Here is a 24,640-nt window from a genome sequence, read left to right on the forward strand (position 1 = left end):
AAGGAGGATGACAGCAGGCTAACTCTATATGACGAGATTTCACTATAATACATGCATTGTACCTCACTGAGCATTATTATTATGTTCATAACTCAGTTATAATTTTGATACTTAGCAGTATGTTCTACCAACATTTCTTTTACACGTTCTCGTGTTGTGTTGTATATAATTGCATGCTACTGTTTACAGCGGGCAATAAATTGGTGGTAGCTATATAGTGGCTCAGCTATATAATATTATAGGCTGCATATATACAAGAGCTGAGCAAATGTTCATATAGAATCCAGTCAAACAAAGTCTAAATCTACAATCTTTATATTGGGAATAAAGTCAAAACAAAATCAGCTGATCTCAAGACAAGATACATGTGCACATTCATAATGAATACACAGTCGGACATGTCCAAGTAAATAGAGGTGTATTAAAGTGTACTGATATCGAATGAAAGTCCATCAGCCAGTCAGAAGTCCAAGCTTCTTCAGTTCTGCAACAAGGTCTTCTAGTGCATGCTCCCGAGCACCATCTTTACTTTTCCATCCTTTAGTCTTTACAGATATCGCTGCTTCTTCATCCCATGCTTCACCCTTGTACTGATACTCCCACTTATAGAACCCGCCTTTCACCTTGTAGTGTAGGGTTCTTCCCTGAATAGTTATTGTCCCACTGCCTCCAGTCAACGTATAGAGCTGTTCTTTCAATTGGTCAACGGTGCTCAGTACTTTTCCAAGCTTTTCCGCTGTTTTCTGCATGAAAATTATCCCTTGAGTGAAGTAAATATATCTATGAGTGCATGAAGCTATCCAGTGTATATAATTTATACAGCTCATATAGGCCTACAGAACAATATACTGACAAACTATAGAGAATATATAATGCATACAAACTTACAATGAGATCTATAGCCTCTCCAGATGGTGATATCAAAAGCAGACAGAGCCCCATAAGGCCAAACACCAGTGCCACTTTCATCTTGAAATCATGAGACTGCTGAGTCATTCATGACTCAGCAATTTTAATTAAGGTGTGTGGTAACAGTATATAATTATGAGGCAGATCTATATTGAAACCAACAAATTGCAATAATGAAAGGTGAATATAAATCATGAGTACACAACGGCCCATATTGCTATCGCAAATATAAGAACCATTACTGCTGCTATAAACATCCACAGTTGACTACTAATAGATCTACTCTCAAGTTGGTTAGGTTTCACAGAATCCAGCTGAGGTGTGTCTTGAGGGCAAGCGGATGAAGAGGATGACTCGAGGCAGAGTGATGAGAGAAGAGCTGTTGCAGACGCTACTCCAAGCAAATCACACACTCGACCTTCACACTCCTGTGAGATAGGAATCATTCAACGATTAAAGGGTTTGCTGACGAGGGGCTACAATTGTTGTGACATTAGTACACAGACAGGCTACCTTAACGTCCTCTCCTGGTAGAGAGTACTCCGAGAATGACCAGGCAGCACTGGGGACAGTTACAGAGACCCGACACGGGAGGGACAGGGAGAGACCTGAAGAGATACGTATACTTACAGTAACTCAATAATTTTATAAGATTTAATTACAGCATAGATTTTTTTTCAAAAAGTACACGTAAACATTGATATCTGTACGTGCCAGTTGAAGTGTCATGAACAGTGTCTGCTTCTGTGAGAGCTACTAGTTGAGATGTTAAACTTCGACAAGCATCTTCTTTGATGGCCTGCAAGAGATGTAGAGTTTATACTCTTCATTCAAAGTGCACATCTATAAATCTTGCCGTACATCTTCTAACTACCACATGAACTTTTGAAATACCGCATAGTGGGTATACTCATTTCGGGGGTATAAACTTTGCAGCACATGCTTAATTAGAAAAAAACTATTGTTTGTATCCTCGAAATAATAATACTTATACTCGCTATATGGTAGTTTTACAGCACCAGTTACCTAGTACCTGTAGTGCATCGCTGTAAGTGGCCCTGGAGTGTAGATAAGCAGTGAGAGACAGGCACCCAGTCAGTCCTACCCTCCTTGCCCTAGTCAGTAGATTAACACCTTCCTCGGAATGCAGGGGCTGCGAAACAGACAGGGAAGTAACGAAGCATTAAGATGATTATCATAATGGACCATAAAGCACAGTGTATTTGTCTAGTAGTACAGGCTTTTGAGACACAGAAGTGAAGCAATTGCTTTAGGGGAAGAGATAATAAAATGAAAAGTACTAATGTTTAGACAATACACATTAGTAGACTCACGTGTCTTGTTAAGATGTCCAATTTGATTCCTCCGTCTGGAACAGACAGTTCATTCTTCCTGGTCTTGGGCAGTATGGGGTCTCCCTCATCAACAAAACGACCACTCACTTTGAGCAATGGCCGTGAGAACACCTCCTCAACAGTGTCTACCACAGTAGCCTGTATAGTGGTACACATGTAGCTGCTGCTTGTATTTAACAAAATCAGTTCAACTTTCCCCAAAATAATTACTGCTCTCTAGTTTTCCATACCCTTCTATTTACAAACTGAGTTCCCACAAACTATTATAGTGTAAGCACATGTTCTGTGCCTGCAGGGATGTACCCGAAGACCTCGAGCAAACGTGTCCATAGCACCTGGAATAATTATACGATAGTGTGTATATGCTTGATCTCTTAATACTTGGAGCATAATATAGATACGTACATGCATGTACCACTCACCAATGTGTGAGATGAACATGTCCTCCAGAGCAGTGGACTCTCTCCTCACTTTGCAGTCAAAGTTGAGGCCACCCGGAGCCAGACCACCTTGCTCCAGAATCACCTGAGGAAAGACACTTTAAGTTTGTCTTAGTTTTAGTTTTGTCTTTCGACCCACTCCATTTGGGTAGACAAATAAAGTCTGTACGCTACAAATATACTCTTGTAAAAGGAAGTTGCATTGTCCTTTTCTATTATCCCTCACCTTGACAACGAGGGTGGAATTTTTGACGTCCATAGGAAACTGGTCAGTGTCCCAGCCGAGGTCAGGTGACCCTGTGTTGGCGTCAATGGAGCCCAGCATCCCATAACCAGAAGCAACCACTATGTCGTGCTCGTAGCCATGACCAGCCAGGCTCGTGTGGTTGGGCTCTATGTTCAGCTGCATTGGAGTATAGAAAATTAGTATAATTATAGAGAGGGCCATGTTTTAAATGCCTCAAGATGTCTCTTAATCGTCAATCCTAAAATTGACACAGCTATAGATTTATTTTCACCTTGAAGTCTTTGTCCAAGTTGTAAGTCTTCAAGAACGCAATCACAGTCTGAACATCTGCCGGTTCAAACAGAGACACACAAAATGGTTTACTGAGGAAAGTGCTAAGACAAACAGCTTACCGTAGTCGTACTGGTGCTTCATAGGTTCCTTAGGCTTTGGTTCAATGAGCAGTTGACCATTGAAGCCAATCTTATTCTTGTACTGGACAACCATCTTGAAGAATCCTCCCATGTGGTCGAGCTCTCTCTTGACATCAGTATTGAGCAGAGACTGGTAGCCCTCACGACCTCCCCAAAACACTGCAAGAGGCTTTATAGTTGCAACGGCTGCAATAACTGTACTCTAAAATTAATAGTCAAAGGGTATTTTTAATTAAAGGGCTCTGTAAAGCAACTTTCTGAGCTAGCCAGTACCAGGTAAATGCCCTCTTTGCAGACAATGCTGATGATTGGACAAGGACGATGACAATGGTGTGTGTAGCTGTGCTAGCTCAGGCACTCACCAAATCCCTCTGCTCTCAGTTTCTTGGCAATCTCCAGTCCTTTCTTGACCTGGGCAGCTGCCATTGCGAACACGGCAGCGTCAGGATTGGTGCTCGCTCCACACGCGTACACGGGGTGGGCAAACAGGTTACATGTAGCCCAGAGCAACTTGACACCCGTCTCCTTCTGAAGCTGGAGGGCAAGGTCCACCATCTTGTCCAGATTCTGATTGGTCGTTTTCAGGTCTGCTCCCATTGGGGCGATATCCCTGAAGCAAAGGAGAAATTATAACTTGTAACTGCGCATACTGTGGGATGGGAAGTACGTTGTGTTAGGCTTACCTGTCGTGAAAGCACCAGTACTTGACCTGAAATTAGAAGTGTGGAATAGGTTAAAAATTGTCTTTGTAGTACACCTAAAGGTCACCCTTTAATATGTACCACATATATACAGCATAGATGACGATCCTCACCCCGAGTTTCTTAAAGAATTTGAACCCAGCTCTGAGTCGTCTCTTGGCATTCTCCATGGAGTCAGACTGATCGTCCCAGGGGCGACAGAGGGTGGGGTAGCCAAATGGGTCAGCCCCTATCAATCAGTATTAAGTCATTTTTAGTTCTGCTGGTGTCAACACACTAGTTGGTGTCAACACACGCTAAGAAATCTCAATGTCTCACCAGTTCCTCGGAAGGTGTGCCAGAAGCAAACTGAGAACCGGAGCCACTCCTCCATTGTCCGACCTCTGACCACCTCCTGAGGATTGTAGTACTTGAAGCAGAGGATGTCACTGGCGGGAGCATCCGGCTTGTACTGGATCTCACCAATACCTGCAACATCACATCCATCACATGGGGGTATCCGGTGTGCAGCAACATTCATATATACAGTGCTCACTCACCTGGAAAGAATTCTTTGCCAGGCTCATAAGCAAAGCTACTTGCTTCAGAAGACTTGCTTGCTGGGGCAAAAGATGACATGGCTGCTAGTTCACCCTTGATAGACTGTCTTACTTGTGTGAAGACTAATCTGCATGTGACCTCTCTGTGCTGCATTGATAGCCACCCCCTCAGTCAACAAAGGGGGTGTATCTCATATCATACTGAGGCAGGGTGCGGCTAATTTATGAGACAAAAGTGTCGGTCAGGAACTTGGAATTAAATATGGCCGCATGCGATAAACTACTCTCTGGCCTCTTTTGCTTCACTGCTCGCTATGCACACATGGTTTTACTTTGATACGCCCCTTATAGCCTGCATGTAGCACCTTGGCTCACGAGATACTTTGTTCCAAAAAAGAGCAAAAAAAATGGCTGAAAGATGTGACAACTCTCGTTCTCTACCCAAGAAGAAGCGTGCTAGGCATGGTTTTCGGTACCAAATGGAGCTGAATTTCGATACTGAAGATGCAAAGTAGGCTTTTGTAGCTAGGATAGATAGGGCAAAGCGTTCTCTTGCTGCTACAGCTAGAGGCTCATTGCCCTTGGACAGCAGAGAGCTTATTTCTGTCCTGTTGGACAAGTTGGAGCATTATCAGGTGAGTGTGTATGATAACAAGTTGTCCTTACTCTGTACACCAATAACATTTATAATCGTGTTCTCAGAACGAGCACTCAGATTGTAACGAAGTGTCACCCTGTAAGCGTCCAGGGTACAAGCCCACGAAGATAAAACTAGAGGATCCTCTTGCAATCGAGTCATTCACGTCAGCACTAAAAGACACCCTTATTTACAAGAATGCCGAATCATATTGTCGAGTGAGGTTTTTTCTAATTATTATAAATTTCTATGATGTTGTTTTTACAGTGTCGAGACACATTCTGGGTGGAGTCTTTCAATCACCAGCTGCTCACATACATCTCAAAACGTGTACACTTCTACATTCAACATGAGAATGAACCTTGCTATTATGGACTGGGTACGTTATGCAATGTATGTACGTGTGACTGTACGTTCATTCATTTGTTTACTTCAGAACGAGAATGTACGTAGAGAGTGTACAAGTGAACGACTGGTTCAGGGCATGAGAAGACCGGATCGTAGGACTCACGTAAGAGTGCTGGTAGAAAAATCGTTCAACTTTGCCGGAGAAATATGGGAGAATTACGAGCAGCAGAGAAAAGTTGACCTCAGGTACTGCGTAATATATTTTATGTACAATCTACATAATTTATTTTACATATAATTTAATTTTGCTACATGTATATATGTGCAGTGAGTTTGTAGAGGACGTGCAACCTGAGCAATCAGATGAGCCAGTAGATGAAAACGAGGACCTATTAAACGATGGTGTACATGTACTTGACGAAGGTCTTTATGAAGACATATAAAGTAAGTACGTATCCGTGCAAATTTTGACTAGCCAATCAGCATTTTATAATTGCATTTTACATAATTAAACAATAAAGGAAGTAGAAGACTGGAAGTCTGTGTATGGAACTCCATCTGGATTCGGAAATCGCTACCTCCTGGAAAAGGTATATAGCAATTGATCGTACTTGCACTGTAAAGTGGGCATCATTTATAACTTACTCTCAATACACAGTCAGGCATCACATCCCTCTTGTCATGTGCACTGGTTTTGGTCACTTTATATGCCATATATAGAGGGTGATTCCATACCCCCAACTGACCTAGCAGCGTCCAATACTTTCTGTATAGTTTGAAGCGCTTCACCATGTTCCCCAAATTAGGTGCAGCGCTTCCAATCAGCCAGCTGGGTGGTCTGGCTCTGACACACGGTGACAGGTGGCAGTACGGGCAGGGACCCTCTCCATTCAAGACTGGAGGATCATCGTGATCATACCCTCCGGGACCTAAGGAAAGTACCACTCATTTTATTCATATGTACAGGTTAGTGACATTCACCTTTCTTAGGCCTCGAAGGACCGGCTTCACCCCCAACTGTCCTTACTCGAACTCGAGAAACACCTGTGCAAAAGATAAGTGATCGTCATCCATATCACGTGATAATTATTGAAATTAATTCCTCTAGAATTACCTCTCTTTGGGCTCTTCGCTGGAGGGGGAGCAGCTTCACCACTGGATGTATTACACCCGCCTGACACTGATGGTAATTTAATTGTATTTGAAATCATCATTCTAATATTTACTTTCCAGTGTTACCTTCGGATGGCGCCGAATCAATTTCGTCAAGAGTGACGTCGGGGAACAGCGCAAGCAACTTCTGGAACTCCTCCAGAAAGTGCACTGGAGGATGCTGGCTGTACCGTACCTGAAGCTGAATAGATGTAGATCTACATCTTATTTATGTAATGTCTTCTGTGGTACCTTGAGTCTTGCTTGTTCTGTATAAGTAGCCATTATGTGTTTTTTGTTTGCTTGTGCTAAAAAAAACCACGTGCATGTATCCCCACCCTGGTATAAAATGCGCATGCTTGTTTTAGAGCTGTCTAAATCGTTTGAACGGGCTATGAAGCGGGAAAAGAAACAAGAGCTGTTTACAGATATTTGAATGTTGGAGCTGGGGTCAAAGGTCTGCCCAGGGCACGGGCCTTTTGTACCGCAACAGGCGGAAGTGAATCTAAACACTGGGAATTTCCCGGGGGGGCCCCCCTAGCCCTACAGATATATATAGTAAACCAACAAGCATACGTCTACATGTATTTGCAAGCATTGCTGCAAGATACTGCAAAATCAAGTGACAAGATTCACATAAGGCCTAGATCTATTTTGTGTAAGTTGCATTATTCAGATCTACATTTGATTTATACCGTACCCTCTCGAAAATACGCCCACCCTTTTCTGCAAGAAGTCTAGGCTTATTAGGGGACTGGGCGTTTAATCGCGAACGGCGAGTTTTCATTCGAATATACGCCCACCCGCGGCCTCAAATCGAGGTTTATACTTTGCTCTATTGTATTTTCATTTTAATACATAGTATGAACATTTCATTGACAACAACAATGTTATAAACTAATGCATGAGTATGATAAAGCAAGACAAGAGAATGAACAAGAAGAAGTGAACTCTGACTCTTCGTTGCTTGTCACTTGTGTCGATGTCAGATGTACGTAGCAGAAACTTCCCAAAGGATGATAGGTCATACTCCTACAGAGCAGCTATCAGGTACTTTGTTTCAGAAAACCAAGGCAAGGTAACCTGCAAAATTGGCCTGTGTGATAACTTTCTTGGACTTTGTGTTTTCTTTTCTCTGCATATAGGACTACTTGTTCCCTGCATATACATCTTCAGGGGCAAACAGATCCATACAGAGAAAGTTATATGTCTGATCTTGGTCCAGCAAGGAGTATAGTCTTACTAGCTACTACCTAAAACTTCCTTTCTTCACTAAAATTAATGGTGAACATGTGGCATTTAGCTACTGCGCATGCTCAAACTCTTCATTCTAGGTGGGCTTATAATCGAGTGAAAATACCCTTGTGCAAGAACTTAGCCTCGATCCCAGGCCGAGTTTTCGCTTTTATAACGGTTAGGCGAACAACTGGGCCTGGTACTAGTTGTCTGCGCATGCGTCAATCGTTCGTCAGATTCTGACGAATGGATATTCTCGTTCACTTTCGTGACATTTATATTCGTGTACTATCGTGTACTAGAAGTCAGTTCCCGTTTTATCATTATTGGAATCGATTGGAATGGCTCTTAGCTGAAGCTTCTCTCTTCTCTGAAGCTTATTCTGAAGACTGAACAACAAGGGAAGAGGTATAAAGCTTTGTCAAGCTTGTTAAGGTCAGATATTTTTGTGTGGGGCCCTATGGCCGGCTATGCTATCAAGTCTTGTTCATGTTTGGCAAGAATGTAGGTAGACTATAGTTTCATCATTAATATGGTGGATCAAGTGAAGAGTGTGAGCTAGAGAACTTGGTGCTGCCATCATCAGCTCGTCGACAATGACACTATAACCGAGAAATTTAATATGTATAGATCTACACGTATTTAAAATGTCTACTTCTCTGTACAGGAGCAATGGCTAATATCCAGCTATCCCAACAGTGCTCCTCTTGGCTATACTAACGGACGAGACTGGACAGTTTGAGGTAAGGGTTTTACCGTCTTTGGTTTCTTTTAATATTGTCCTATACTCACAGACACAGGACTGGAGTATGACCTGCTCATTCGAGCGTTGCTGGGTAGCTCAGAGATATCAAGAGAATCTACGTTTTCTCAAGTAATGAGTTACGAGTTGGGGCCTAGAATCAGAGAAGTCCAGCAGCCTGCTAAATCTTTTTGAAACGTAATTTGAAGGCATTCAATCATCCTGAAGTTGCCCTGGGTCACTGTAATTGTGCTGCAGCACAACTGGCAACTCCCCAGGCCTTTGTGAAGCAGCTCCCTATGTGCATCTTTTGTGTACTCACTCTGTGCATTTTCTGTGTACAAATTTCCATTATTGATTTATTAAATATTTTTGCCGACCACAAATATACAATGAAAATTTGACGCATGCGCAGACAACTAGTACCAGGCCCAGTTGTTCGCCTAACCGTTATAAAAGCGAAAACTCGGCCTGGGATCGAGGCTAGCAAGAACTTCGAAGCAAAAGAGTGGATGGGCGTTTATTCAAGATGGGCTTATTTTTGCGAGGGTACGGTATTTGTAACCAGGTATTGTAAGTGAAAGAAGGCCTGCTATCGACTGCTTGCGCATGCGCCAAATTATTGGATTTTTTCCCGTAAATATTTCTATAATACTGGATACATCAGAGAAAATATTCTAAAAGTCATACACAGAGCTATATAGCTAGCTAGCTAGAAACAGAGCTGTGTAGGTTTGTTGTACTGCTATTTTCTTCTGATAGAATCAGTAGCAGTAGTATAGTAGACTTTCACCAAAGTTAGTGTTAAATGGGCGTGGCCTGTCCATATAGGCTCTTATCAGCCGTCACTCCTTTCAGACGATCGTCATCCACACTGTTGCAGGCTGTGAGTCTTTTGTTAACATAGCAGGCTAAGGGTAGCTATCACAGAATGCTATCCGATGGGCTAGAAACCTTCAATCAAACTTTCTATCTACTTCCTTCAATCCACTTCCTTTCGTTGTGATGTCATAGTTTTACTGAGCATAAACGATGTTATCCAAAGCCCCCAGATACCGGGGGGGATATTAGCGCATGCGCAAGCAGTCGATACCAGGCCCACTTCCCTAGCGGGAAGTGCGGCCTGGGATCGAGGCTAGTACAGTGCTAGTGGTTGAGTAGCCTTGCCACTACGTATAGGTCTATCTATATATCTATATATAGGAGCTATATAGATTGTTCAGCTGGAAAGCCCTTTGACTGTAAGCTATTACGCTCCTGAGAGGTTGCTTTACATTGAAGTCATTGTAGTTTCAATCCGTACCTGAGCTCTTGGCCGTTATATAGCGTGTGGTTGCTCTTCGGAGGTGGTCATTATTGGAGGTTCCACTGTACTTCTATGTCTAGAAAGCAGCCTTCAGTATAGCTATGCATTTAGTGTTCTGAATCTTATTTGTAGCAAAATTTGACAATGAAGTCTCTATTTCGATGTGCATGCACATGTATTATTATACTGAAGGCTGCTTTCTAATATAGATTACAGATTACTGATCTAGCCGTCAACATGAGTTTGTACGTCGTCGGTGCGGTAGTGGGAGGCGCAACTGCCCTTGTTGCTGCACCGCTTGTAGTGACTGGACTTGGATTCACAGCTGCTGGGATAACAGCTGGATCAGCAGCAGCGTCTATGATGTCAGCCATGGGTCCCACTGCAGCAGGAGGAGTTGTGGCCACACTTCAGGCTGGTTTAGTGCTGCTGCCAGTACGGTTATTACTGGTGCTGGAGGTGCTATTAGAGCAGCGGTTACAGCTATAGTGTAGAGTCTAGACTGTCTGGCAGCAAACACTCAACTCAATGTTTAGATCTAGTTGTTGTTTCATTGTAAGAATTATATAGCAAGATTATTCTTTAGCTGTACCATAGATAGAGTAGAAGAGAGGGATTGGAAAAGGAAGTGATTCACGTGATGTTTTACAATGAAGTCTACGTAGTGGCTCTGGGACCATCCGTGTATCTCCTCATAACTCCCGCAAAAGCCCGGGAAATTTATTGTGTCCAAAGCATACATCTCAGAGCTACCCCCATTACTGAATCACATGCCCCCTGATAGTAGGTATCAATTGGAAACAAAGAAAATATAATCTCGATTGTCGTGAAGTAGCTAGAGGTACACAGAGCGCTTTTTCATGCTTGTGTTCCTATAGTACCTTTGATATAGCTAAGGCTTTGTAACTAAATAGTGTCCTGTGTCCTAAATGGCCTCAAGTATTAGAGAAAGTTGATGTTTAGCAGCAGAACTGCTCGTGGACTTCTTACAGAGAGCAAAACAATTCTCATGAATTATTCATGTTTAGCCCTCGTGTTAAAAAGTAAGCCTCGATTAAAACCGCGGAGATACACGGATGGTACTTCGAGGGTACTTCCGTTTCCAATCCCTCTTCTACTCTATCTATGGCTGTACTAGCTACACCTTCATGCATGTCAATTTCTGGCTTCCAATGTGCCTAGGCTCTCTGATAACTATCTCAAACACATCACCCAAAAGCTGCACTTTGCAGCTCGCTTGGAATTGGAAGTTTGGGCAAATGGGTATTAAAAGTGCAGTTTACATAACTACTTGTTAATATCTCAAGCTGTTGTTTGCAATTTATAATCCATTTTCCCCAAACTTCCAAGTGAACTGCAAATACGACAGGTGCGGTGCAGCTCTAGCAATTGGCATACCTGGATCTATAAATGGTCATACAATCAAAATAATGTTATTGACTATATATATGCACTACAAACAAACTATATAAATTATGATAACTACAAATGTCTGCTGGATCAAAATGTGCATGAACGTCCAAAAAAGTGATTGTAGAGACTTTGTTTGCTTGGTCGTTGAAAAGGTAGAGAGAGATCGATGCGCGGTAGATTGTTCCATAACTTAACAGTCAAGTTGATTCAACTTGTTTGAATACTTAGTTTTTTCGAAGAGTTTGATCTTGCTTTGCTTCGGAAAACTTAACGTAGTTGTATAAGTTGAAATCGCCTGGTGATTGAATAAAATTAACATTTAACAGCAAAGGATGTCTAAGACTTACAGTACATGAGTGATAGGAGATTTACTTCGATAAGTCTAAGTTTGTAATCCATATTCTGTTATTTAAGCTCTTTGAATTAGCTCTTTGAATTAGCTCGATCTTGGCTATGTATTATAGGCTCAGTCTCCATAGTTGAGAATAAATGTTAGGTTTGATCTTACCAAGCATACTCCTCTGGCCATATAGCTACATCCGACTAGAAAAACATATTCGTTTTGCAAGTTGCTAGGATTGGCCAAACACCAAAAAACGTGGAAACAAGAAATCTTTTTTGCGCTATCTCTAATCCTTTATTGATATACTTTTGCCGAATAGAGAGCGAGTTTTTTGTATTTCATTTTCCATGGTTATGTATTCACTATAAGTATACCACTCTGACACTCATTCTATAACCATGAAAGATCAAATTGTTAGTAAACCCCTTCCCGACCCACAGCCGCCCCCTTTCTGACTACCACTAAGGGTACTAATTTTAGCGAATTTTAGCGAATTTGTAATTAACGCTAAACTAAGTACGCGCTAATAATAAAACGCTAATTTTTTTCTTTTTTCTAATGTACGTTCGAGAGTATGCTCAGCAAGCTAGCTAGTCCTTTTTTCATCTGTATCTGACTCCAAACTTTCCATTCAACCTTAAAACTCATACTTGTACATCTTTCGAGATATGTTGTGGTAATGAAAATCCACCTAAATTAGTACCCTAAAAACAGAGAAAAATCTGAAAACGCTAAAATTACTATACCCGTCTATAATAGTAACATTAAGGTATTATACCGGTATACATGTAGCCCCCCTTTTATTTTTCCTGGATCCGCCTCTGCTCGTCCTCATGTCCCATGCCCAATTAATGTAGAAATACATGTAGATGAAAGAATAAGGTGACTTGAAGTAGTGACAGTGAAAAATAAATTCTAAATATAGTTTGGATGCAAGCTATGCTATTTATATATTCATCCTACATGTATTATATGTGGTTCAACCTATACCGTTTGTAATATCCACTATATTATATTGTAAAATGGTTAATTAATTTTCATACCCCGGAAAAGTCAGGCAAGTTCCTCGAAAATATACAGGGCATAATTTTATCATTGCATAATAGTATTAAATCAGAAAGGCATGAAATACACAAGATTTACATTTGTATAGCAAAAAAGAAAAGTTTTTCACCACTATACACTGCTACTGTACAGCTTAGCAATCATGTCTGTGAACTGCCTCTCTCCATGTTGCTTCCAGGTGACGTACACAAATGTTGCCTTTCCCTTGGTGTCGTCTATCACTGTGTAGCCAGCACTATTCACAGTTAAGTTTAATGTGGTATAGTTCATGTACTGCTTCCCAACTTCAGGCATAGTTATCAACGTGCCTGTTACATCGAAAAGTATCGGGGTCTCATCTTTGAGATTATATACAGTTCTCTACAAGGCAGAAATAGGTCAGTGTGGAAGCAAGTGCAGTAGCTGCTTTGCTGTCTCCCAGTAGCATTTGCTTGATCTGGCCACCATCAAGAGCTACATTCCAGCATGTGTCTAGCGGAGTAAGAGTGATTTTGTTCCAGTTAGCAGCCAGGAGGACTTGCATGCACCATCTCAAGACCAAGCTGAATAATGAGAGGGTGTGTCTAGTCTTTCCCCCAAGACTGTGGAACCATAGATTGAATGGATTGGAAACGGAAGTAGCGTCACGTGACATTTTACATTGAATTTGCAGCATGGGTATACCAAGATAGTCCAGAGGGTCTACCAATGGATACTACTCAGTCCTACATGCTGTATAGCAAACCTTTTTTTAAACCTCAAGTGACCTAATTGAACAGCTCAGCAGAACTTCAAAGGATAATCGCATTCATGATACTATGCCACACAATTCAATATCATGCAACATTCACAAGTTGATAGCACGCTCCCTCCCAGATTGTTGTTGTAAAATTTACAACAATTTGACCGGTAAAGGGTTATGTGGCCATTATAAAGTTTGTGAGGTTGCTTGTGTGATGGAAATGATGTGGTCTATGTTGTGCTCGTGGTTTGTACATGCATGTCATTTGAGAAGATGAGATGAGGAGGTGAACAATGTTTTAACACACAATGACACACACCATAATTCATAATTATGTCCCCAAGCACCAACAAAAAACTTGGTGTTTGAGAGGAACAACAAGCTTGCCTAAGGGTGGTACCGTATATCTTCTAATTTATCGGACAGCAAAAAATAATTATTTTGGAAATTGTCCGGGTATAATTGGAACAGATTTTTATAGAGTATGCGAAGTGTCCGGAATAATTAGAACAAGCAAGCAGCTGCATGCGAGCTAGCTAAGTTTAATAGAACAGGGTACGACTGAATAGTTCACTAGCTATCTAAAACTAGCTAATCAAAGCTATCTAACTGCAGTACTGTAAGTCTAATACTTGCGGTCTATGAACAATAACTCAACTTTTCAAGGTATTGTCCGGATATTTAGAACAAATGTAATATTAAAGTACTGGAGTGTCCGTTGTATTAGAACAACGAAAATTGCCCAAAAGAGTCTCCGATAAATTAGAAGATATTACGGTATACGTAAGAGTGCAAGTGGCAGACAATTCACCTGGTTTTGACCCTGACGTAATGACAAAAATCAGAGACATTTTCTAAAAATAGAACTGCCCATATTCATTTAGCCAATCGGATTGCAGTATTTATGACCGGAACTAGAGCATTTTAGGAGTATAAAAAGTCGCTATAACTCAGTAACTCGCTGTGTCTTCTTCGAGGGGGATCTTTTGCACACACTACCTGTGCCAGCTCTACCGTCTCAGCCCAGCTCTATCGTCTCACTCTACCTTTACCTCTCAACAAAGCAGGTTCGTTTTTTTCGTATAAAGAGCAGTAGGAAAGCCTCAGTATCGACTGTTTGCGCATCCGCATGGCAAGCCGTGTGGTTCAAAAATAGAAAGCACAAAACGTACTGTTATTATGCCTAAAAACCTACGTGTTTTGGCTAAAAACGTACGTGTTTCATTTTACGCAATTTGCTTTTTGTGGAAGTCTCTCTGTCACTAGCCTCGATTCTAGGCGGCCTTGAATCGAGGCTACTCTGTCACTTGCTAGACTCGCCAGCCAGCCCTTCCTCGGGGTAAGGGACTGGTGGATTGCCTATCTGAGAGTTGTGCCGGTGGAATTTTAATGAGTTGCATGACATCATGTATGTGGTTTGTAATATCTGATATGCGTGGGTTGCAAATAGCTTACAAATAAGCTCCCCTTGCTTAGTTTGTGGCAGAGAAACCAAGAAACATTGAGACTGGTGGTAGAAGGCTACTGTCAAGCCCTTTCCATCCCCAGACTGGAAAGATTTTCTCCATTGTAAGACAAGTGGTGCAAATCATACATACTCAATTGCAGCTTGATTGATAAGCTCTGCTTGGTCGCTTAATCTTGCACTAGCACAGTCTTGCCCATCCGTTATTATCATGCATTCTACCACAAAGAAATTAACTAAGCAATACTGTGGGCGTAAGAATGTCACATGACATTGATACTGCACTCTGATTGGTCATTACCAGATTCAGGTAACTGCACAACTCTCAGATAGGCAATCCACCAGCCCCTTACCCCGAGGAAGGGCTGGCTGGCGAGTCTAGTCACTTGCTAGGTGTTTCAGATATAACCTAGCCTCGAGACCAGATTAAAATATATTTTATTCAGCCTGGATTCGAGGCCATACTAGATATAACCTGACACGTACGTTTATAATGAAACACGTACGTTTATAATAAAATACCTTACGTTGCAGGAAGACGTAGCGGTATAATGAAACACGTATGATTATAGAAAACACGTATGTTTAATAGGCAAAACATGTACGTTTTTAGGCATAATAACAGTACGTTTTGTGCTTTCTATTTTTGAACCACACGGCTTGCCATACATCTGCTCAATCACCCAAATTTGGGTGATCAAGATATCTCACCATAGATTGAAAAGGAAGGGGATTGGAAACGACCAGGCCTCCCTGTGTAAATGGGTGTTTTGATTTTGCGATCGTGATTATTTTTATTATGCCTCGGTGCGCATGCGCAAGCGAGGTATACGGTTGTGTGTCTGTGTGTGTGTGTGTGTAGACCGCTACAGCTGCTCAAGGATGAATCAAGTGCAAGTAAGAGTTTCTATAGGCTTCTAGTCATGTTTACTTGGATTTTAATTCGTGGATTTGCAAAATAATGCTTCGTTCTCGAGTTATGCCTAGTTTTGCTTACTTGGAATGCTATTGCAGCCTTTTCAGAAGAGTCCGTAGCAAAACTTGTTCACCGAGTGTTACAACTCTACTTAGTAGTTAGCTCTGCACTAGAACGCTAGCTATTGGTAGCTGCAAGAGTGAGCAGAGAGCTGCAAGGCTCTGCTGACTTGCAGCCATTAATTTTAGACTTGAACTTTTGGCATCGATCGTTTTTAACAACAATCATGGTCGATCATTACCCACTATTCGGTTGATTGCATGCAGCAAAATTCATCATAATCAATGTGTGTATAATAAAAGCTAGCTATTAGTAGTTTTATGTTATGTAGCTTTGGCACCTCCACCGAGGCATCAGCACCTGCGGTGCTTTCATTTTGACCGTACTCTGGTTGTATTTCAACTGTTTCTAGCTCTCCTATCCACTAGCGATCACCCAGAGGCTGGGAGGTTACTCTAGAGGGATCAGCAGGCATGTACGGCACCATGTGTTTTAATTGCGCAACGTGATGGGCATTGCGTGGAAGTGCTATATAGAATGGTTTCATGCCATGGATAAGCTTTACTGTTCATAAACGTTTGCAGTATAGTCCTTCAAACTGCTTTAGTATACTTTTAGACACACCACGGGCCTTGACCTCTCACGGCTTCATAGTAAGGGCTATTCCTTCTTTTATAGCATTTATTTGTTTGGTGGTTGCGTTGCTTAGTCGACCTTTTAGAGCTATATTGTCTAGAATATTCAACATTAAATGTGATCAATTTCACCATTTCTATGTACAGCACATTGTATGGCAGCCAAGACAGGTAATGAGCATGCTGAGTATAAAATAATGCTGAGTATAAAATAATCCCTTTGTAGTTTTAGCCACGCCCTATAACGCGGAGTGTTTCACGCAAAAATCTTCGTTTCCAATCCCCTTCCTTTTCAATCTATGATCTTACTAGTAAATTAGTCAATACAATTACCGTAATTGATGTAATTACAGCGCCAGAAAAAATTATCTGAGTCGTCTTTTAGAACACAAAAAATTGCGTTCAGCCCAGCTGGCGCCTAAATTATGGTGGCGCTTATTTTTACAGCTAGTATAGAAGAAAATGGGCGTGGTCTAGCTCAGTTTTACTTGCTACCGTATTCACCTGAATTACCGAGACACTTCGGACTTACGTAATTTTTTTCACTCTATATTAAGGAACATGCCACACCCCTAAGTAGAGCCTCTACTAGAGGTTAAAGTATGTGAACTTTAACCTTCAGAAATTATTTGGTGTACTCTTTTTATTCGAGGGTACTCTTTTTAGTTCAGGTATGGAAAATATGGTACTAGGTCATAATAATATGGAAGAGTATAGGTACTCAGGCCAGCCTCAAACAAATTATTTGTGTACCTTAAACTGATAAGAGCACCCCCAAGTCTTTCTTTTTGATAGTCTACACTACAAAGTGTACCCCTGAATATTTATTTTCTATACCAGTTGACAAAAAGAGTACCCCCAGATACAAATACCGTATGTACTCTAATTTTGGCACTGATATTGCGCCATACCTAACTGTGTTTGTGTAAACGGCCCAAGGTCTCTATGGGGTTTTGAGACCTGAAGGCAGCGAGGGTGCTACTAAGGGCCTGAGGGTCTCAAAACTCCATAGTGACTGTTGGACGAGGCCTATAACTGGTTTAGAATAGTGCTGAGCAAGCTAGGCTATATTAACACAAAGAAGACTGAAACCGAGAGTTTCTACAAGCCTCAAGCAATGTTAAAAAACTTTCTTGATGCACGGGCTAATAGCGTTGCTATAGTTAGCTAGTTTCAATTTTTCACAATGACATGCGTTTTTACGGAACGGGGCCTCTCAGCATGTAAATCTGTACACGTTAAATATAAGTTTACACTGCATGGTACATCTTCTCTACAGCTCTGATGAGTGCCTCTGGCTCTGGATACCCTCCTCTAAAACGGAGCAAAACAACATCCACAACATTGCCTGTAGTGTTGCCATCCTCAAGCACTGTGTCAAATGTGGTTTCTGTGTCAGAGTTTAATTTATTCACGGTAGCTGATACGTCTGAACAAAGAGGAATAGACACACCAATATACACTCTAGAAGAAATTGCTACGTACCTTAGTGTTGGCTATCAAAAAAACGTTACAAGTGAAGAACTGGCTTCCAAGTGCATTAAATCTTTTCTCGGAGACATGGATATAGAAGCCGAAGCCTTTCCCGGTATTGAAACTGAAGCTAACCGTGAAATGAGACACTTAACACATGTGTGTGTGTCCACGACCTCAAGGCCGGACGTGATAGTGTATTCAAAAAAAAAAGATATAACCATAACATTCGTCGAAGTACAATCTTCGCCAATGAAAGACACAGAACGAAAAGCAACCTTTGTTGCAAAAGACTTTTTAAGGATGTTAAGATATGTAGATTCATCCATAACCACACTATCTGTGTTTTGTTTTCCCAAGCGTAAAGTCCAGCAATGTATAATTGAAATTGAAGTAAAGTGGGATAACTTCTACATTTTCACGAATTTAAAACGTTTTCCGAACTTGGAAGATGGTTTGAAAAGGCTAAAAGAAGTCGCTCTAAAACAATGTGACCACCCAGCACTTGAAAGGCCAGAGGAAAATATGATGACATTATCCCCCACCGATTTAAATGCTTTTGGAGTTGGTTATGAGCAAATGTCTTCTGCTACACACATAGTTGTGACAAACAAACAAAATGTTATCAAACTTTTATATTGCGATTCTGAAGCCAGTTGTATTAAGGATTTGATCCATAATGTAGAATTCAAAGCTCTTTCAATGCAGAGATTCACGTTAAATGTTGACCCTGAACCCGAAGGCTATGTTTATACGTATTTTCCGTACGGTTCTTTAAAACGAATTGATGCAAAAAAATGTTTAAAAGAACTACTTGCAAAAATAGCTGACGAATTACTGAAATTGCGCCGGATGAATATTTCTCATAATGACGTGAGATTGGAAAACATATGTTTTGATGAACAATTTAAGCCATGCTTAATCGATTTTGATCGTTGTTGCACTTTACACAAATCGAGAGACAAATATTTCTCAGGAAATGGACTAAGTGGTTGTATGTACAATCTTTTTAACCCTGTATTCTCTCGTGTTCAATTGAAAGAGCCTGACGTTACCACCGATTTTATGCAGCTGGGCTGGATGGCTGCATTTATTTTGGATGATAATGTCGAAGCAAAAGATTATCATACTAGAGCATGGGAATTAACTGCGGAGAAAGGTTGTGTACTAGTATCAGAAGAAATCAAACGAAATAAGTTTATACAGGAGTTAATAGTAAATAAAAAATTCGATCGAGACCTCCTAAGGACCTGTCTACCCGATGATATAAAAACTGTGAAAGACGTTATAAAGAGCTAGACTCTGAATCTACTTGTCCTTATGTCAATATTTATTATTGTATTTTTATTACATGCAATTATTATTATACAAGTGCAAAAAACATTTTGTGAAAAAATGGGGAAGAGTAGGGTTGGAAGAGCATGTGCACTGAAGTAACAAAAAGTTCGAAAACAAGATTGTGGGTTGGTATTGTTAGCAAAGCTTGCAATGTGACTTAGCTAGATAGAGCATGTTCTCAGTTTAACAGATAAGAAAGATATCACGGACTGACTAAGCACATGGTCACAGTGACCTAAATACATGCAGTGCACTTGCAACAGAAAATTGCCAAACAGCAAAACCACCAGATATGAATTTCATTACCAATAATAATTCTAAGCTCAGCTTGTACTTTTGTTACAATAGCAGAATCTCATTGAACAACTGCTTATTCCTAAAGGTGTACAGGTATGAGCAAATTGAATGTACAAGCTGGGCCCGGGGGAATTTAAAAGCCCAAAAAGGTGCTCAGTCATACACCTCCATGTGATTATATAGATATAATCTCAGGGCACTCCTATTAGTATCACTCATAGATACGTACAGAATGGCTACTTTGATATAGCATTCTTGAAAAGCCTTGAACATAGAAATACATTTCAAGAATGCTTGACTGACTGCATGTACAGTGTACAAATGTCATGCATGTTAAATCGTTCTTGGGGGGGAGGGGGCATGCCTAGAGAGGTTCAATGGGTGTGTTTGCTGAAAAGTGGTTGTCATTTCAGTTGGCTCTATGCTTTCTACCTGTAATAAAGTCAAAGTACTCTTGGAAAAGTTCAGAGTATATAACTCCTAGCCTCGATCCCAGGCCGATCTGTCTCCAATTGAACCCTAGGTCGCCTTACTAGGCCTGGTATTGATTGTATTTGGGCGTGATCTGGGCGTGGTTTTTAATAAATTGACTCTGGTACAACAAAAAATGAATCCTCCAACAGTGGTCTTCAACAACAGCCTCTGGGGCAGTATACAGCAGGAAATACTTCCCAGAAGACACTTCTTTGGCAGTGGCAACCAAATCTTTGTCGATTCCTTTATTGCTACTGAGGATGGCAGCAGAACACCTCTATTGTTTAGACTCTTGCCTGGTCAATCATGAGTCTCATGATGAGAGATACAAGGGGAGAGACAATTAACAAGAATAACACTTTTGTCAACAGGAGGAGCCTTGGTCCTACCTAGCTTGTAGTCCATTAAAAAGGGTAGCAACTGATATAGCAGAGAGACTTGCCATACCCCGTTGGGAACCAGATAAACACGTCCCTTCCCTCAAACAGGAGCTTGAGAGCCTGGGCCTGTTCTGCCATGAGAGTGAGGCCATCTTGCTTCAAACAAGACAACGCGTTGCATGCCATAGCTAGCTCTATAAATTGAGAACATGACACGGAGCTACATTACTGTAAGTTTTACCGGAGTAAAATGCCTCTACGTACACCTTTAGTATTACAGAAAAAAAGCAGGAAACAAAATGTGAAGAATCTCTGCTTTAGTTTCCGGTTCCTGCCACACCCAGATACAATCAATACCAGGCGGTATTTTTCAACTTCGTTCTATTAAAAAAAAATCGGCCTGGGACCGAGGCTAAGTAACTCCAAAAAACTGATAATGATATTCATAATAATTTATCTGATTGTGGTTTTGCTGTTTGGAAATTTTCTGTGCAAGTGCACTGCAATCCACTGTAACACAAAGAAAGTTCTAGAAAGTTCCAGACCAGAGGAGGTACGACATGCAGGAGCAATTAGATGTAATTGGAAATTAATTGGCAATTTTTGCTGAGTCAGCAAATACGTTCAGATACAGAAAACTCAGCGTTTGTAGAGTCCTATGGCTAATAAAAACAACAGACAGCAATTGCAAGATCACTTCTATGTAGCTAGCCTGTTAGTTCTCAGGTATAAGGTCATTGCATTGAGCATCAACGTAGCCTCGAATCCAGGCTGATTAAAATACGTATTTTAATCCGCCTGGATTCGAGGCTACTAGGAGGTCGATCTTGGTATCATTTTGAAGCTTAAAGGACGCCCTATCAGATTCAACAATAAAAACTGATTCGAAAATGCCCGCGTTAAGGTCCCTTTGCATTGGCACTGTCACATATCGTGCCGGTGTACCGGTCCATGACACACACACACGCACGCACAGACGAAATTGCAACGTTCATCACTAGGAAGGGACTCGCTTCGCTCGCCCCAATTATGAGGTAGTAAATAATTTACTGCAGATCTATATTGAAACCAACAAATTGCAACAATGAAAGGTGAATATGAATCATGAGTACACAACGGCCCATGTTGCTATCGCAAATATAAGAACCATTACTGCTGCTATAAACATCCACAGTTGACTACTAATAGATCTACTCTCAAGTTGGTTAGGTTTCACAGAATCCAGCTGAGGGTCAGTGGGTGTGTCTTGAGGGCAAGCGGATGAAGAGGATGACTCGAGGCAGAGTGATGAGAGAAGAGCTGTTGCAGACGCTACTCCAAGCAAATCACACACTCGACCTTCACACTCCTGTGAGATAGGAATCATTCAACGATTAAAGGGTTTGCTGACGAGGGGCTACAATTGTTGTGACATTAGTACACAGACAGGCTACCTTAACGTCCTCTCCTGGTAGAGAGTACTCCGAGAATGACCAGGCAGCACTGGGGACAGTCACAGAGACCCGACACGGGAGGGACAGGGAGAGACCTGAAGAGATACGTATACTTACAGTAACTCAATAATTTTATAAGATTTAATTACAGCATAGATTTAGTACACGTAAACATTGATATCTGTACGTGCCAGTTGAAGTGTCATGAACAGTGTCTGCTTCTGTGAGAGCTACTAGTTGAGATGTTAAACTTCGACAAGCATCTTCTTTGATGGCCTGCAAGAGATGTAGAGTTTATACTCTTCATTCAAAGTGCACATCTATAAATCTTGCCGTACATCTTCTAACTACCACATGAACTTTTGAAATACCGCATAGTGGGTATACTCATTTCGGGGGTATAAACTTTGTAGCACATGCTTAATTAGAAAAAAACTATTGTTTGTATCCTCGAAATAATAATAATTATACTCGCTATATGGTAGTTTTACAGCACCAGTTACCTAGTACCTGTAGTGCATCGCTGTAAGTGGCCCTGGAGTGTAGATAAGCAGTGAGAGACTGGCACCCAGTCAGTCCTACCCTCCTTGCCCTAGTCAGTAGATTAACACCTTCCTCGGAATGCAGGGGCTGCGAAACAGACAGGGAAGTAACGAAGCATTAAGATGATCATCATAATGGACCATAAAGCACAGTGTATTTGTCTAGTAGTACAGGCTTTTGAGACACAGAAGTGAAGCAATTGCTTTAGGGGAAGAGAGAAAAGTACTAATGTTTAGACAATACACATTAGTAGACTCACGTGTCTTGTTAAGATGTCCAATTTGATTCCTCCGTCTGGAACAGACAGTTCATTCTTCCTGGTCTTGGGCAGTATGGGGTCTCCCTCGTCAACAAAACGACCACTCACTTTGAGCAATGGCCGTGAGAACACCTCCTCAACAGTGTCTACCACAGTAGCCTGTATAGTGGTACACATGTAGCTGCTGCTTGTATTTAACAAAATCAGTTCAACTTTCCCCAAAATAATAACAATTTACTGCTCTCTAGTTTTCCATACCCTTCTATTTACAAACTGAGTTCCCACAAACTATTATAGTGTAAGCACATGTTCTGTGCCTGCAGGGATGTACCCACACTGGTCGGCGGTGGTTAGTGGTTAGTACTAACCACCAATCACTAGAAAAAAGGCCTAGTGCACCACATAATCGGCTCTAAAAAAGGCACATTCGTGTTAATGGAGACAAGGACTGTAAGTAGCCAGGGCACATCACTGTACCTGTATGCCCTTTAACAACCCCTGAGGTGTGTTGCCATAGAGGTGAGTGTAGCAGTCACTGGACAGTCTGATGGATGACTCCACTTGAACGAGCTGCACTGGATTGGACTGGAACTTCACCTCAGCTGGATGAAAACCACCCTAGTGACAGAATATGTAACTTCACCATATGTACTTACTATAAGAACACTCCATAAGCTACGTAAAACACATCACCATGAGTACTTTCAGAAATCTTGTACTGTAACAGCCCATAAGTGCTTGGTTAGTACATGTACATGTATGTACTTGACACAGTGTAATTGTTCTATTTGCTTACAGATACAACGAAAGCAAGGAATCTACACACACACATTGAACGCTGACTTTCACAGAGTGACAGTACTGAACTCACCCGTTGCTCATGGAGCACTAGTCCTTTTGTTCTGCCACTGAGAGAGCAGACATGGAGGAATATGGTGTGGGGGTGGGGGGTCAGTTGAGGAAGGATCCCAGCCACTCTGGGCTGGATGGAGGGGAGCACTTCTTTAGAGCACACACAGAACATTCCAACCACGCCTAACCCGCCGGGAAGGAGATTGATCACCTGACAAAAGTACAAGTATAATGAGCTTGTAGCAAATAGTATGCTATATATACATTGTACACAAGTTGTCAACTCACTTGCTTAGCGTGTTCAATAACCCACCAGTCTTCAAAATGCTCAGAGGAATTGGATGATTTTTCATCTAGAAAGGCATAATAGTATAAATTTCACACACATGAAAGAAGCAGCCATACATTTTAATTTAGTTACCTTCATTTTCTTTTAGCTCCTGAAGTGACGGAGTCTGCACAGCCAGGAGTACAAAATCCTTCGTCTTTGTCACCTATGTGTATGCATTGTATCATCAGTTAATCATTAGGATGGTTACAACAAAAAACAAGATAATGTAAAAAAGATATTGCAAGCAGAAATAGTAAACTATAAGCTGAAAGTAATATAACACTAAGGAGCTAGGTATCTACCGTAAGTCTTTGATTTAATGCGCCCTTCTTATTAGGCACTACTCGGACATTTCCTAGACAGGAACATATATTTGTTTTGTGTGCACAGTAGTCTAAAATATATTTGGGGATTCAAAGTATATCTTGATTGTGGTGACCAAATTTCTTAGAATCAGACTACAAATAATAGATACTATACCTGGCCAACCAGTATGCCAATTGTGATCCCTCCAGAGGAGAGCAGACCCTTGAGAACAGCCTCTACTTTATTGTCAACAATCACTGTGTGCACCATGGTGGGCTTTATCCAGAAATAGGGTGCACTTTAATTATAGT

General features: G+C 41.2%; 3 protein-coding genes and 1 long non-coding RNA gene across 6 annotated transcripts; 2 read left to right on the top strand and 2 right to left on the bottom strand.

The window, feature by feature from the left end:
* Positions 1 to 254: 254 nt before the first annotated feature.
* Positions 255 to 24,617, bottom strand: LOC135342501 (protein odr-4 homolog). Its single transcript, XM_064539232.1, has 12 exons — positions 24,504 to 24,617; positions 24,114 to 24,186; positions 23,981 to 24,045; positions 23,712 to 23,903; positions 23,318 to 23,458; positions 22,841 to 22,999; positions 22,549 to 22,668; positions 22,230 to 22,314; positions 22,039 to 22,133; positions 21,640 to 21,953; positions 889 to 1,049; positions 255 to 743 (listed from the first exon to the last, which is right to left on the bottom strand). Exons 1-10 carry the CDS (start codon positions 24,597 to 24,599, stop codon positions 21,708 to 21,710), a joined length of 1,272 nt encoding a protein of 423 aa, XP_064395302.1. The 5' UTR covers positions 24,600 to 24,617; the 3' UTR covers positions 255 to 743; positions 889 to 1,049; positions 21,640 to 21,707.
* LOC135342500 (uncharacterized) lies at positions 2,250 to 4,773 on the bottom strand. 2 transcript variants are annotated; one of them, XM_064539231.1, is made up of 11 exons: positions 4,605 to 4,773; positions 4,384 to 4,533; positions 4,179 to 4,294; positions 4,048 to 4,073; positions 3,727 to 3,974; positions 3,344 to 3,523; positions 3,223 to 3,278; positions 2,931 to 3,107; positions 2,687 to 2,789; positions 2,543 to 2,599; positions 2,250 to 2,402 (listed from the first exon to the last, which is right to left on the bottom strand). In XM_064539231.1, exons 1-11 carry the CDS (start codon positions 4,756 to 4,758, stop codon positions 2,380 to 2,382), a joined length of 1,290 nt encoding a protein of 429 aa, XP_064395301.1. In that variant the 5' UTR covers positions 4,759 to 4,773; the 3' UTR covers positions 2,250 to 2,379. The 2 variants fall into 2 exon arrangements, with proteins under 2 accessions (XP_064395301.1, XP_064395300.1); XM_064539230.1 differs by having other exon boundaries at positions 2,262 to 2,599; positions 4,605 to 4,772.
* Positions 4,888 to 7,043, top strand: LOC135342508 (uncharacterized). Of its 2 annotated transcripts, none has more exons than XM_064539241.1 (8): positions 4,888 to 5,239; positions 5,320 to 5,459; positions 5,509 to 5,620; positions 5,678 to 5,835; positions 5,918 to 6,033; positions 6,111 to 6,179; positions 6,396 to 6,775; positions 6,823 to 7,043. In XM_064539241.1, exons 2-5 carry the CDS (start codon positions 5,440 to 5,442, stop codon positions 6,030 to 6,032), a joined length of 405 nt encoding a protein of 134 aa, XP_064395311.1. In that variant the 5' UTR covers positions 4,888 to 5,239; positions 5,320 to 5,439; the 3' UTR covers position 6,033; positions 6,111 to 6,179; positions 6,396 to 6,775; positions 6,823 to 7,043. The 2 variants fall into 2 exon arrangements, with proteins under 2 accessions (XP_064395311.1, XP_064395310.1); XM_064539240.1 differs by having other exon boundaries at positions 4,900 to 5,239; positions 5,307 to 5,459.
* Positions 7,435 to 9,105, top strand: LOC135342509 (uncharacterized). Its single transcript, XR_010396886.1, has 2 exons — positions 7,435 to 8,720; positions 8,772 to 9,105. It is a non-coding gene; the product is annotated as an uncharacterized LOC135342509 (long non-coding RNA).
* Positions 24,618 to 24,640: the final 23 nt, after the last annotated feature.

Source organism: Halichondria panicea, chromosome 10, assembly GCF_963675165.1.
Source record: "Halichondria panicea chromosome 10, odHalPani1.1, whole genome shotgun sequence".
Taxonomy (NCBI): domain Eukaryota; kingdom Metazoa; phylum Porifera; class Demospongiae; order Suberitida; family Halichondriidae; genus Halichondria; species Halichondria panicea.